The 15,729-nt window shown below is 49.2% G+C and overlaps 1 protein-coding gene across 4 annotated transcripts in view; it reads left to right on the top strand.

Annotated features, from left to right (window-relative positions):
* CACNA2D2 (calcium voltage-gated channel auxiliary subunit alpha2delta 2) overlaps positions 1-15,729 on the top strand; it is a 721,727-nt gene that overhangs the window by 602,096 nt on the left and 103,902 nt on the right. For all 4 annotated transcript variants that reach the window (XM_019547467.1, XM_019547466.1, XM_019547465.1 and 1 more), the window contains one exon: positions 14,270-14,428. In XM_019547467.1, coding sequence (XP_019403012.1) covers positions 14,270-14,428 — 159 coding nt within the window. The remainder of the gene's footprint in view (positions 1-14,269; positions 14,429-15,729) is intronic.

Raw genomic sequence — 15,729 nt, 5'->3', positions numbered from 1 at the left:
ATAGGGACCACATTGGCCCTTTTCCAGTCCTCAGGGACTTGGCCCGAGCACCAGGAGTCCTCAAACAGCCGTGCCAATGGCACCGCAATGACACCAGCCAATTCCCTCAGCACCCGCAGATGAAGGTAATCCGGGCCTGCCGACTTGGATATATCTAAGCCCTCCAGGTAATCCTTAACCAGGTCTGAACTAACAGTCGGGGGACTTGCATCCTTCCTGGGCCTCTACGCTGTCACCCAAGAGCACCCCACTGTCAGCGGACAGGAACACGGAGGCAAAGAACTTGTTGAAGAGTTCTGCCTTCTCTCACGCATCCGTCACCAACTGCCCTGCCCTGCCTCGTAGGGGTCCAATGTTACCCCGAGACTACTTCTTGCTATCTATATACTTGAAGAAGGACTTTTTGTTATCCTCAATCCCAGAAGCTATTCTAAGCTCTAGTTCTGCTTTCGCCTTCCTCACCAAATCCCTACAAGCTCGGGTCAGGGAGGTGTACTCCTCCTTGGTCCCTGCCCCCTGCTTCCAATGCCAGTACACTTTTTTCTTTGCCCTCAGGCCAGCCTGGATATCCGCGCTCAGCCATGAAGGTATCTTGGACCCTTTTCCCACCTTCCTGCGCGGTGGAATTGCATCCTGCTGCGCCCCAAGGATAGCCTCCTTGAGGAAGGACCACCTTTCCTGGACCCCCATACTAGCTACACCCTGGGCTCTGAGTGCTGCCCTGACTACTGCCCTGAGCACATCAAAGTTGGCTTTCCTAAAGTTGAGCATTTGTGCTGTGCTAGTTACCCTCCCCACCTTTCTTTCAATAGCAAACTGGATCATTTCATGGTCACTGTCCCCTAGCCTCCCTTGCACTAGCACATCCCCCACCAGGTCGTCCCCAGAGGCTAACACCAGATCCAGTATAGTGTTTTTTTTAGTGGGGACGAGTACCTCCTGCATGAGGTGTAGGTCCTATACACACGTCAGGAACCTTCATGAGTGACTAGACCTGGCCGACTGCTCCTCCCAGTTGAAGTCAGGGTAATTCGTATCACCCATGACCACAACATCCTTTGCACGCACACCCTCCCCCAGCTGCCTGGGAAATTCCAGAACCCACTCTTCCTCCTGATGTGGTGGCCTGTAGTAAACCCCTACCACCAGACCCCTTTCCCCCTGTCCTCCTTGCTGGAGTTCAGATCCCTGTTGTCCAGTTCATTTTCTTTCCTGGGAGCAGAGGCTCCAAATTTTCTTGGAAGAATCCATCCAGGTGTGCCCAGGTCATGATGCAGTGAACAGCAATTTCACAGAGCCAAAGGACTAAGCAACATGAATTCTCCCCAAGCAGTATCCCCATAATAGCCAATGTGCAGAGAGGTAAAATCCTGTTGTAAGCTAGTAGTCACATTGAGAAAAGACTACAGCCCCTTACTCTATGGACCTTCTTCAGGTCACTAAGCCATGAGAACGGAATAGTTCAGCTAAGTCTCAACATTCCACCTCACCCCTAGGTACTTAGCTGAAGCCTGTAGACTTCTACTAGTAGCACACTGCTGACAAAGATAAACTCTGACAGGTGCGTGTGGGGGTGGGGGAGGTACAGAGAGTTCATTTCTCTGCATATAGTAGCCAGGCAGGATTCCAGTCTGTTAAAGAGACATTATGGGAGAGAAGTGGTTGCATCTGGTTAAGCCCACAGAGGCCCTGGGCAATAGGGGGGTGGTCAGGTATGTGGGGGATCTGACCACTGGTCATTGAGGGTATGGTCAAAGCCACCTGCCAGCAGTTATATATACTAACTGCACTGTGTGCTAATGTGGGATGTCTGTTGCATCCTAGTGCACCATCTCTCCAAGAGGGAAAGTGGGACTAGAAATAAGAAGCTGCCTGTGCTAAATCATGGCTCTTGAATGCAACATTTGCAATGATGCAGGTGACACAGAAATTTAAGTGCACCGTGGGATGCTACAGTACAGCTTATCTTAGTAAGGGCAGAAGTATATGTAGGGAATACCTTAACCCTATGGAGTCAGTAAAACTGTCACACATGGCAGGTCTCCACTTCTATCTATATAGTATATATTATTGTTTGGCAACAGGGTAAATTGAGTGGCACTAATTATACTGAAACCTTCTTTATTGCTGATGAACACACTGTAATTGTTATGTAGATACTCTGTATAGACAAGTAACCTCAGGGCTCCACTGTGGTATGAGAGTGAATCACTTAGCTGCTAAATAACTATGGAACTGAGAGAGGATGGAGTTATAGGTACAGTAGGAATATAAGATATTGGTAATAGTTAAACACTGATTTCTGTGTGCAGCAGTTAAATGCCGCCTAACTGCAATCTGTTTCTTGGCTGCAAAGAGATGAGCACTTTTAGTGCTTAGGGGTAGAGAGAAGGAGACACAGTATCCTTGGATGTGATCCCTAGGAGATATTCTGTAGGCCGATGGGTTTCAACTTGTGTTCTGCAGACCACTGGGGGTCCACGGAGTATGTCTAAGGGGTGCACGAAAGATGACTAAGATGACTATGATCAATCAAAAGTATGCAAATACCCACACTTACACTTCAAAGGGGTCCATATGTCTATTTGAAATTTCCAAAGGGATCTGCACCTCCATTTTAAATTTTTTTAGGGGTCCACAAATGAAAAAAAGGATTGAAAACCATTTCTGTAGACTGTATATCCTGGTACTGTAGCATCCCACTGTACACTCAAGTTGTTGTGTCACCTGTATCATTGCAAATGTTGTATCCTAGAGCCATGGTTTAGCACAGGCATCTTCTCATCTTTATCCCCACCTTCCCTCTTGCTTGGAGAGCCTAGAAAAGGTCTTGTCCCTAGTCCAGGCAGCTCAGGCCTCATAAGGAGGATTCCAGTTGCCAACACCTGCTCTAATCAAGCTCATGAGTACCATGAGAGCTGCAGGGCCAAGGAAATTGCAATAGAAGTTTTTGGGGTTGGTTAAAGCTTGGTGGTCACATGGTAGCCTTTCAGTGAAACCTGATCATTAGTCCAGGCCCTTAGTCCTGGCCCTCTCAGCCCTTTGAAGCTGGCCTGTACAAAGGTCCTGGACATGTACAAAAACAAGAACAAAACCTACCATCCTGCCCTTTACCAGTGGTTGAAAGTAATGATCTTTGACTTGCCTGTCTAACATGTCCCAGTGGTAGGGGTGCAGCTGAAGTTTGCAAGACTTGCTTAAAGCACCTGAAGGCTATACTGTCACCACTGCCAGCTGCTGTGTGCAGGGACATAATTGCAGGATCCTGTAATATGCTATTTTTAAAGAGGCTTTCCAAAAGTTCCTGAGCCCATTTGCACAGCACCTGATAGACCTGATAAACTGCCCCAAAATAGCCAATTCACAGCTTCACAAAGAAGAAAGTCTGAAAAGTACTTCAAATGGTCACCTGATTCAGGCCTCTGCTCAGGGCAGGATTACCTGAAACTAAACCAGTGGGGACCAACCGTTTTTAGCAGGTGTGCCACAACTGAGCCCTGGACTCTCCTTAAGTACCACTCCAGTCCCTTTCCTCTTCCATATCAGCTGCTCTGCTTTCTGCCTCCTGTCCTGTACTTCCTTCCAAATCTGCTGCTGTGTTTTTGGTTTTATGCCCTATCCGTCACTGTGCTGCCTGCCCCCTTTGCAGTCTGGCAAGTGCCACACACAGAGGCTGCCCATGCCACTTGTGGCACCCATGCTCTTAAAAATTTCCAGTGATGGAGATTCCGTATGTCAAGCCATGGTGTAATAGTCAATGCCGTGGATACCTCCTAGGAGTTTGGCAGCTTCAATAGTACCTCCGCAGGGCCATTGCAAGAACACTGGCATTTAAAAATCTCAGGCCTAGTGTTCAGAATTGCTGAGCGTCCACTGTTTCTATGGAGATCAATGAGGGCCAGGATTTCTCAGCCCCTTGGCAAAACAGGTGCCTAGGCCTGTGGGGCAGAGGCAGGAGCCCTGCTGGTGCAGTAGGAGTCATAGGAAGAAGCTTGGCATGGGACAGGGAAGTTGCTACTAAGCTCCCTGGTGTTACCGTGCAGTCAGAAAACCAGCTGATGGGTTTCCATCAGATTATAATAGCTACTGCCATTCTCCCCAGCCTCCAGCACCCAGGAGTTAAATCAACAATTGCTTCCTTAAAGAACAGGAGCTGGAAGCAGGTTGGGCCTCTAACAAAATGCCACGATGTCTGGGTGGGAGCAAGCCTGCTCTTTATGCTGCTTATTTATTTATTTCTTATAATGGGAAAGGGAAAAAAATCACCAGCCCCTTGGAGGCACTGCCCTCTGCCTTGCACAGCTCCCGCAGCCCCATTTACCATTTTTGTCACCTTTCCCTTCCCCCTGCTCCCGACATCTCCCTGCCTTTGATCGATTGCAAATGACAAAACACACCTGCGAGAAATAAATTACATCCTTCCCTTGCCATTTCCCCTGCTCCAGCTTTGACGGACTGTTTTGTTTGTGTGAGATGTTCATTGTAGTGAAAGGAGGGTGAGGGCTCTAAGGGGAGAGAGGCTGGACTTGGCTGTGGTGGAGATGTGGTGCTTTATAGGGGTGCATAGAAGTAGATTGGCAGGTCACTGGGAAATGCTTTGGCTTCCTAAGGGCATAGCATGTGTCATTTCATAGGCTGCATGTGGCTTCTGACAGTCTTCCAGTCAATGGGACTAGCCCAGAGTAAGGCTCTATTCCATGTGAGTAGGAGTTGTACAGTCTGGCCCTTGGGGGTGGGGGGAGGAGGGGTACATTTTATGCATCCTACCAGATGAGACACAGGATGGTTTGGAACAGCACAGATTTGTTACCTGCTGTGAGTCAGAGATTGTCTCCTGTTCCCTATTCCCTTCCACATGCTTCTAGGGAGGACTCCAGAATATGAATGCCACAAAACATTTAGTTCAGGTTCTTCTCTTCCTTCCACCAAAGGAAGTGCACCAGGCTTCTCAGCAGGAGAGCAAGTGTTTTGGGCTGGACCCTTAGACACAGCACCATGTCAGGATGGCTGACCTTCCATTAGGGATGTGAACTTCCTCTTTGAAGGAGACAGAAGCTGGAAAGTTCTCACCTTCCAGCAGCATAGCTCCAGTTTAACAGGGATGTCCCTTTCCTCTCTCTCTTTTCCTGGTTTGTGCCATGGTCCTTGCCTGGAATCACTATGAGATGCAGAGAGCAAGAGATCCATCTAGCTAAGCATGAAAATCCAGCCCCCAAGTTCACTGAACAGTTCCCCTGAAGAAAATGGGTGGCCAATCTACCCTGCAGGACAGCTGTTGGGGTTAAAGTCCTGTTCCAACATCCCTTGAAATCAGTGGAAAGGCTCCAGTTGACTGTGGGTCAGCAGCCTGGCTTGTTAACATGGTCCCACTGACTTGATCCTTGTCACCTGCCAATTTGTATAACATAAGGTTCCGCTTGTTTGCTCTGTTAAACTCACTAAGGCTTTTCATGCAGCCAGTGGCCTGGCTCAAAGAAGCTGCTGTTCCAGTCGAGAACAGTGCAGGCTCAGTGTTTCTAAACCCTGAGTGTTTCTAAACTCTCTCTCAGTGTTTCTAAACCTGTGGGTCATGACCCAAAAGTGGGTCACAAGAATATTTGAAAGGGACGTGAGCCAGTCCTAGAAAAAATTTGGGAAACCATGGGTTTCCCTTTCAAAGCTAGCAGCATTCCAGCCTGCAAGGAGCTGCTTGGAGCAATTAGAGGCAGCAGGTGCACATGCATCTGAGCGTGCACACACATGGCCGGCATGTAGCCAGGCAGGGTCGTGGGAGCAGCCCCAGCAGCTGGATGCAGGTAAATGCATGGGGAGTGGGGGTTGGAGGTCCAGGGCTTGGGGATTGTTCAGGGGTGGGGGAAGAGAGGGGAGCAGGTGCCTGCTGGCACTGGGGGAAGGTTGAGAACCTCTGCCCTAGCTGAAATCACCCAAACATGGTACCTTCGAGCAGAAGGCTACTACAAAAGGAGCATATGCAAGAATTCAGGGGGAGTAAGAAGATTAGAAACCCCTCACAGCCTACCACTGGAGTAGGACCAGTCCCCACACTGCAGTGTTTATGGGTTACACTCAGCAGAGAAGAGGAGAGGAGAGCACTGTGGAAGACCCAACCCCATCACAGGCTGAGGCTTTTTTCCAACTATGGTATGTCACACAGCAAGAAGCCTTGTTGTTCAGATTCAGCTGGGAAGCTCTTAAGCTTAAGGCAGACAGCAAAGCAGACGCATAACAAAGGTTATAAGGAAGCTGTTGAGAGTTGTAGCAGTTTTTGAGGTTGTGAAGCTATCAGTGACTGGCATACCCCAGCAGCCAAAAATGTTGACATTCCCATCCTCCAGCAGGTGACAGAGAAGTGCCACCCAGCCTCTCCTACCAGTCACCACTGGAGGCATTGAGCTAACTAATGAGCCAGACATTAGGGGTGCTTTGTGTCCGGGCGGTGCTCAAGCTGATGCTGGGCTCCTAGAGGACAAAGGGCTTTCCTTAGTAGTGGGAAAGGCAAAACTGCTTTGGGATATCTAGAAGAGCAGGACTGGATTGCATGCACTGCACAAGGTTATCAACCTCATAACCCAACATGGGTACAAGGCTTGGGTTCATGAAAACTGGTCCTCTTTGGCAGGTTGACAGCTTCCACCTCCACAAGGGCCTATGGTGCTGGATGGGCCCAAGTGACAAATCACTGAAAGGCTTGATCCATCATACTCTGTGGAAAGTCTTCCTCTTTGCTATACTCAAGAGTTACTGGACTGAGTCCTTGGGGCATGATTCTGCACAGTGCTGAGTACCTGAGCCTGATCCAGGAAAGCTTCCTCCATCACAGATGCTTATAAGTCCCACATCACTGCTCTTTAATATTTTTATTCTCACAACACCCATGTCTAGGGGGAGGCAGTGCTTTTATCCCTATAGTATTTGTGGGGAGTTGAGGCCCAGGGAGGCTGAATGACTTGCCAAGTTTATGTACTGAGTCAGTGGTGGAAGAGGAAGTTATACAGGGGGGCTCTTAAGGGTTCAGTTGGTGCCCCTGGCCCTGGCCCACCAGCACACAAGTATCCCCAACAACTCAAAGGTTCATGCTCCTTGCATGCCCAACCCCCAGTGGTGCTTGTTGGAGGAGACAGTGAGCAATTTGGGTGAATCCCTGACTCATTCTGGGAGGTGAAAGAGCTCTACCAGAGGGTCCAAGGAGCCCTGTCAGACCCCCACTTCCATAATGAAGGAGTGTAGTCTGCCTTCCCAGCATAGTCCTACACTCTGAACCCTGTGGAGAGCTTGAAGCTATGTAGAGGGGAAGTACAGAGATGTGTACTATCATCACATGTGGTTCTGGAGCCCCAGGGGAAGAGTATGAAACCCTCTTACATGATGAGGAGTCCCCAAACACCTGGCTTTCCTTGGATACTGTCTGTCCACCTGGCTCCCTGGTACCATGACTCAAGGAACCCCAGGACAACACAAAAGGCAAGATAGCTGGTGATTGGCAGTCAGGTCTGAGCAACTGCATGGCCAGCCATACTACGAGCCCAGCCTGAGTCACTGTGTCCTCTCTGGGCCTACTCTGCCGTGGAGGTGATATAGGGCTCCACCATGCCACTTCCACACTGCATGGAGGGCTCTGTGGAATGTGGAAGTCTCACTATACATTTCCACTATGTGGAAGCTCATAGTGGAAATGTATAGTGATACCCCCACTATGCACATTCCATCTGTGAGATCCCACCCTGTACATTCCAGATCCCAGAAACAAGACAATGTAGTGCCTTCAAGTGATCCTGAGTGTATACCCAGAGCCAGCCCCAGGGGCTCTACCTTTGGTATGCATATTGGTACCACTTTAAAGCAATCACATTGCCTGTTTCCTGGCATTTGGGGCACTTTGTGTGAAGGAAAGTGGGCAAGGCATGTTTCACCATTGCACTCCAGGTACAGTGCAGAGGTGTTGGAGACACCACTCAGTCTGTATCCTCATTGCAGTGAGCAGGTTCCCAGCACCAGACTCAACCCATATGCTGGCCAGTCCCCAGCAGACAAGTAGGATGGCAGGCAACACCCAGGCAAGCACCCATATTAGCTCTGGGAGTTTCCCATAGGTCCCTGTATAGTTTAGAGCTCTATTTTGGAGCCTGGCTGCTTCTGTCCTTCAAGTCCTTGGCCCCACTCCTGTCTGCCTGCTGTGTCTATGTTTTGTCCTCATGCCCTAGGCTGTTCCAGTCCTTTGGGTGCCAGGAGCAGTCTGCAGCACAGGAGCTACAAGCAAAGCCAGCTCCTTGCCCAGAGTGGCACTGGCAGGGGGTGCTGGGAACTGCTATCAAACTACATCACATCACCCTCCTGAGTGGCTTCATGAATAAACACAGCCAGTCTCAGGAGAGATGGGAGGGAAAGCAAGTCCCAGGTGTGGGGGAAGGATCATGGAGCTGGCCTGGGAAGGAGGTCCAGTTTTGAGAGCCACACAGTTTGTATGTTGCCTCAAGTAAAACCCCTGGCACTTGGCCTTGGACCCCACAGTGCAGGACCGCTAGCCTTGGGCCATGCCACCTCTGATGCTCATCCATGGGCCCCAGCATTGAGCCCTGCCTCTCTTGCAGTGCTCAGCCCTGGTCCCTGGCCTGCCTGTCTCCTCTTCTTGTCCCTGAGCCATAACCTCCATTCCAGGGCTTTGCCCATTCCTGATGCTCAGCTGCAACCCTGAAGTGGCATCTCCCTGTGCCAGCAGGAGTTCCAGTGCTGGGATTTGGTGCATGCCTTGGTCTGAACTGAAAGGTCCTTAGTGAGGGGGCAGTGGGTACTGTCTGTGGGCAGAGATGAATAATGGCAGGGGAGGCACTGAGAGCTGGCCAGAGCCCTGCCCATACTGCCTGTCAGCCCCTCTGCTACTGCAGCAGCCCCTGTGAGTCCTCATTGCTCCCTGGGAAGGTTACATTTCCTCCTTTACACCAGGAAGTGGGAGGGAGAAGTGTCCAGACAACTGCTCTCATTAGGGAGCGGGGGAGCTTGGCCTAGCCCTTGGGGTATAGCATACAGCAGGTATTTCTCCTTCCCTTTTTGGTAGGGGCTTAGGAGGAAAAGGTTTGGGATTCAAAACAAATGATCCCAGCAAACTGTTTGGCCACGAGCGTAACTGATGGGCCCCAGCCCCATTTGAATGCTTAGGTGTCTAGACAGATGCCACAGAGCCACTCAGCCCAGGCTCAGTGTCTCTGTGCAAGATTAGCAACAGCTGCTGGGGAGAAAGTTACTGACCCCAACTCCTTCCCCCCTCCACACAGCCTGCTTCTGGGTCAGGCAGCCATCTCTCCCTGGACAGCATTCCTGATTGATTTCTGTAGTATTTGGAGTCTGTGAAGGACTTAACAGACAAGTAGGAAACTGGCCAAACAACATGTGGATGAAGGTGAACAAAATGACTGAGTCGTGAGGCAGGGCCGGCATCCCGTCAGCATCACACCGTTGGCTTCCTTGCATTAGTCAGGGAGGATCCGAGGGGAAGACAAGCATGTACTGACCTGAGAGAAGAGACTGGCTCAAGGAGGGGATGGGAGCAGCAAGAGGTGTCAGAGGACTGGTGTATTAGACTGCGAGGGAAACAAGCTCAGAGGCAGTAATCTGCTTTTCACTGCCTGTGGCCAGAGCTGTGGGTGTGCAGCGCTACAGGAACTTAGGAACTTTGGTGATAGGATCAGCAAGGTCATCCAGGGTCTATGAGTCCAGCCCCTCCTGTCACAGGCATACATCATAAGCTCCCTTTCATACATGGATCCACATCTGTCTCAGAAGTAGTTAGGTTGTTTGTGTCCACCGTTCCCCCTGAATGGCTGTTCCTGCACCTCACTGCTGTCACAATTAGGATTCTTCTTCTGATTTCCACCCTAGGGTCATTTGTGGCCAGTTTACCATAGAATCTTAGAAAAGTAGGGCGGGAAAGGACCTCCGTAGGTCATCTAATCCAACCTCCTGCCTGAGGCAAGATCTTCCCTATCCAAACCGTTATACGTATACAAATTCATTGTTTAACTTCTTAGCGAACCTACAGTCAACCCTGACACCACACAAGACAACACCCTAACCCACCACAAGTAAAGCAGGGGGACCACAAAGGCTAATGCCCTGCTGCTGTAAAAGTTGTTAATATAAACTCAAGAGTTCACAGGATGCCTATTTATTCATGGGCTAGCATTTTCCTTTATCTTAAATAGCGCTTCTCCCCTAAGTGTCCTCCCCTCCCCCTCCAGTGTATTTACAGACAGCCCTCAGATCCCACCTCAGCCTTCCTTTTGCAAAACTAAACTTATTTAATAAACTCTTGTAGGCGCAGGCTCTCCAGTCCCCTTATCTTCCTAGTAGCTTTTTCTGTACCTGTTCCAATCTGGGTTCATCTTTCTGGAACATGGGTTACCAGTGCTATATACAGTACCTAGAGGAGGCAACCCCAGCTCCCTGCACAATAGCATTAGCATGCTCTGTACTGGAAGTACCTCACCTGATACATCCTATCATTATAAATGCCTTTTTTGTGGTCATAAGGGTGGCTCATAGTCATTATGTGATCAGGCAGTTCTCCCAGGTAATTTGCCCTCTGCATTGTTAGGGCAAGATGTTTCCAATTGTTTGCCCAAGATCAGATGCCTCCAAACTCAGAAGCTACTTTTGCAAATACGTTCTTCCATGTTTTTTAATGCATTGTCCTTATGAGTGGCTCCTGAGGCTTCCTGAGGCAAGAGCACTTGGTGGAACTAGAGGGCAGGGCTAGATGTGCCAACCCATCATGCCAAAGGGGCAGAGGGGGTACAAGCTTGGTAAACTTGCAGATTGCACATTCTGCATGACATGTTCTTTCTGGTTTAGGGAAAGAGATTGGCTGTTTGAGCCAGTCTGACCAGCATACACATCTTCAGTGATGAGGTCATGTAGTGACATTGTAAATTCATCGCATCTGCCGTTGCTTGGATCAACACTATGCTCTGCTCACATACTGAGAGGCATCCTGACCCTTTTTCCACCACTCTAATGAGAGGAGGTGCCTGCTGAGAGGAAGGAGCTGCATGTGCTCTTTGTCCCACATGCCCACTGTCTGGCAAGGAACATGTCTGTGCTAATTAACGAGTCTAGCCTGGCTACTTTTGCTGGATCACTGCCTCCGTAATGGACATTCTGCACTTCCAGCAAACTAAGCCATAAGCAGGAGTGAACCCTGCTCCCATCGCCTTCCCACCTCCTGGTCCCCTGATGGCAAGCAAGCCCTCTCCATACTGAAGCACAGCGCAAGACATTTATTTAAGTGGGCCTGTGACCTTGTGATCAGACACTGAAATGTCCTGCAGAAATCATATCAAGAGATGGGCAGTGTAATCAGAGCTCGCTGGGCAAATGCACTCTGCTCTTGGTAGTTGTGGTATAAATGTCTCCTGGATCTACTGAAGTCAGTGGAATAAAGTTTACACTACAGTCACCAAGAGCTAAATTTAACTGAGAGCGCGGGGATTCCTTCATCCTCCCCACATATCCATGCCCCTTCTCAGGGAGTACTTCCTACCTTGCTCCACTTCTGCCTGTCCTCCCCCATTCAAGATTTGTGACAATGAATTAGGAATCATCCCATTCCCAGGAGAAATAGAGGGTATGGAACAGGCAGGAAATGCTTTCGCAAGGACTTGAGCACAAGTTTGCAGCCTTTTCTGGCCTGTGTGAGCAGCTGGTAGGAAAAAGCTAAGAACTGTTAGAGACAGTGTCTGGTCAAAGATCATAGGCCTGACCCTAGTCCATTCTCTGATTTGGCTGGTAGCAAGGGCAGGGGAAACTGTTCGAAAGGTGCAGCCAGGAATTACCCTGAAGATAGAGGCATATCTACCCCCACAATGCATAAAGTGCTGCAAGAGCTGGGTCACCCTGTGCTCTAGGGGACCTCGTCTGGTAGACCTGGTCTGAGGGGGCCTGTTTTGCCTCCATAGAGTCTGCTTCAGCTTATGCCAGAGGCCACCTTCACCCGTTTGCCCACACACATCCTTAGGTTGCAGAGTGCCGCTCCTGCCACCTGGGGATCTAACCCGACCTATTGGTGATGCTCATTTTCCATTTAATTACTGTATGATCCCTGGTAGGCAGGAAAGAACAGCTACCCCCATTCTCCTGGTGGGGAGATGAGATGCTTCACACAGGGGGTCTGGGGCCTTGATCTTAGGCTTGGTAAACGCTAGATTAACCCCCCTAACCATCACCTTCTCTGAAGCCTCTCATTTAACAGCTCTTCTGATTAAATCTGAGAGACCACTCAGAGTCTGGGATTTATACATCCCCACACACAGGTGCTTTCTCATTTGCAATATGCCTTTTTGGTGCTCATTAGGGACCTGGTAGCTGGGTAACTAAGCTTCATTGAGATTTATCTTCATTTTCACTTGTGGGTCCTCATTCATTAAGCCAATGCCATAGCAAAGACTAGGTGTTATCTAGCACCTTTTAGCCACAGATCTTTAAGTGTTTTACAAAATAATTTGGTATCATTCCCAATATATCAATACTTTAGTATCCATGTCTGGGCTGTAAATACTTCAAGGGCTGTGTTCATTTTTAAGGAAGCTGTTTTTTCCTGACCATTTTTAAAAATAGAAAAGAAAATCTAATTATCTTCATTTGTAAGCCTTCAGGGTTTTTTTAATAAACCTAAATTTTGGACCTAAATGTTCTATGTTTTAGCACCCCATTAAATGAGACTGCTGTGGGCTGAAGGCACTGTGATAAGCAAGACATGATTCCAGGCTTTTTGGAAATTTTCTAGGAGAGTGATTATAGTATTTGATTTATTGTCCCTTTATTCTCCTGTTCATTTTCCATCACATGTATCATAGCAGAGGCAAAAGAATCATATTTCTCTCTGGAGGGACAATGGAACTTTTGCAGGGAGCTGTGCTGGCAATGCAGCAGGGCTGACTGCTGCATCAGTTCACTTGCAAAAACAGTAGCCAACATTTTCAAACCCAGTTGCCTCGAGTCAGGTTCATAAATCCATATTTAGTCTTCTAAATGGAAGTGACCTGGTTTTTAAAAGTGCTGAGCAACTGCAGCTGTTGTTGAAATCATTAAGAGCTGCTGTGCTCAGCGTCCCTGAAAATCTGGCTATTTAGGACTCTAAATATGGATTTAGGAGCCTGACTTGAAGCACCTGGATGTGCCAATGGTGTCTATTGTGTTCATCTCCTGGTTCATCTTCCTGTTCATCTTCCAGGTGCCTGGAAGTCACACTAGCTGAAGGCTGCTTAATGTCCTGCATTCAGTGAAACTGTGGTCTCACTTCAGCTCTCACATCTGATTTTAAGCCCAGGGAAGTCAATATAAAGACATCAGTTGGGGGAATCTTTGGGCAGACACCGTCACAAATGAGCATCCATACTACACACAGATGCACCCATTATGATGAACACTAATTGTCCCCTCTCCATGCTGGCAATCTTAGCAGAGAAGACAAGGTGCTAGTGAGCTTTAGAGACAGAGCTGCCAAGAGGGGATGCTCCAGGACTGGCATTGTCTAGCTGAACTTTCCAGAGATCTTCTAGCCATTCCCCTGGGATTTCCAAGGAAAATTGAGAGAGTCCCTTCCTACCCTGCTGTATCTACTGCAGTTATTCTTAGGCCATTCGTGCAGGGCACCGTAGTGCTGTTTGACCAGGCTCCTACTCTAGTCTTGAATAAGGGAGTTCTGCAACATCTCCCCCTCCCTTCACACTCACGCTCTGATGTTCTGCTGTATCCCCTGTCCAAGGAACAAAGTGCAAATCCCAGCAAACTCTGCAGTAATATTCCCTGAGTCCCAGAGGAGGAGACGGTTCCTGTTTATATCTACAGTGGACTTTATTTTCTCTCTTCTCTCTCCCTCTCTTGCCCACGTGTCTTTTATTTATTTATTTATTTGGTGCAAACCCTTCAGCAGGATTTATGTAATTACAGACAGTCTATTGGCACTTAAGCTGATATGGATCCATCACAGCCACTTCAGGTACCGCAGTAGGCGAAATAATTTTTAGCACAACAAGTATAGTGAGCTGATAAGTGCCCCATGGAGAAGTCCCGTAAGTTATGAGTGCTGAGTGGTGTCAGGAGTTTTGATTTATAACCCACTAGGAGCTTGTCTGAGGGAAGGCAAGGCTGTCGTTATACGCCTGTCTCCTCTGTTGAGCCAGCTGCCTGCTAGTTGGGCATTGTTGTGTTTCTGCAGCAGCTCCCGCTACACTTGCACTTTGTGACCTCTGCCTTTTCTGTTTCTCTTGCTCCCTAGTTTAATGAGAAGGCAAAGCCTGTGTCTTGTTTCAAGCACCTGGTCCAGGCCAACATCCGCAATAAGAAGGTCTTTAAGGAGGACGTGCAGGTGATGACGGCGAAGGGGACAACTGACTACAAGGCTGGCTTTGAGTATGCCTTTGACCAGCTGCAAAATGTAAGCCTGGAACTAAGACCCAGGGGGTTCAAAGGAAGGCCTTGAGATGGGGCCTCTGGAGGGGTGGGAGGTTAGGAATCAGACTTGGGGGCACTAGGACCCTGAACCAGGGGATCCAAAGGGAGACAATGACCTGGGGGCATCTGGGAGGGAGTACTGGGACCCAAACCTAGAGAGTGCAAAGGAACAGCTGTGCGCAGACAAAGTCCCTGGCAGTTACATGACTAAGACTCTGGCAAGACGCTGCTCCACTCATTTCAAAGAGAAGAATGGCATTCTCCTTTCAGCAGCAGCTCTGCCAACCCTTCCATGGTGAGTTTGGGGTGGGAGCTCTAAGACCCTGACCTGAGGCTCCCAGGTGATACTGGGACTCTACCAGGTGGCTCTGAAACTTCATCTTTCCAACAATTCAGGGGTTTCGAACATTGAGGAGAGAGGCTTGGGGTTTGATCAGCCCTTCTGCCATCAGGTCTCCTTCTCCACATGGGGAATTCAGCCTAGCTGAGACCATCCTTGAATCTCCCTGTAGCAGGTGAACATACTCAGGCTTCCTGTCCCCCATTTTCCAACTTGTATAAAGATAATTTGATCATCATTGGTGCCCCTCAGGGTGATGTTGGATGGTCACCTCCATCAATCAGTCATTGTCTGGGCTGCTGGTCCTTTGTTTAAATGCATGTGGAATTGGATTCCAGGTCCTGTGCTTTCACTAGAAGCCTCTCCTGTGGCCTGAATCAGACCCAACTGGCACTAATATTATTCTCTTTATACTGTAAAGGGTCTGGGGGCGCAGGTGGTGTTCTCGTCAATGCTCCCAGTCTCGGGCTATGGGCTGAGGAGGGAGAGGAGGATCCACGTAGTCAACCAAAGACTGCGGTGCTGGTGTCATCAGGAAGGCTTTGGCTTCCATGACTACAGCCTGCTCTTTGGTGAGAGAGGCAGCAAGCTGCTGGGAAGAGATGGCCTCCACCTCTCTCCCCTGGGAAGGAGGCTCTTCTCAGCCAGACTGGCTAACCTGCTCCACCGGGCTTTAAACTAAGCCTGTTGGGGGATGGGGGACTACCGCCACTGCTGGCCCGCTGAGCAACCCTTGCAAAGCCAGCAGGCCAAGGCACTTAAGGGGGACCACTCTTGCCCCAGCCCTGGTACAATCTGTGGGCAAGGCAAGAGCCCCCAAGGGGACACTTGCCTGCCTGTACACAAATGCCAGGAGCTTGGGGAATGAGCAGAAGGAGCTCGTCCTCCTGCTTAATGCAAATAATTATGATGTCATAGGGATAACGGAGACCTGGTGGGACTCC

Source organism: Crocodylus porosus, unplaced genomic scaffold, assembly GCF_001723895.1.
Source record: "Crocodylus porosus isolate Cpor-Errol unplaced genomic scaffold, CroPor_comp1, whole genome shotgun sequence".
Taxonomy (NCBI): Eukaryota; Metazoa; Chordata; order Crocodylia; family Crocodylidae; genus Crocodylus; species Crocodylus porosus.
Note: the sequence above shows the minus strand (reverse complement) of the source record. Positions and strands in the feature narration are given on the sequence as shown.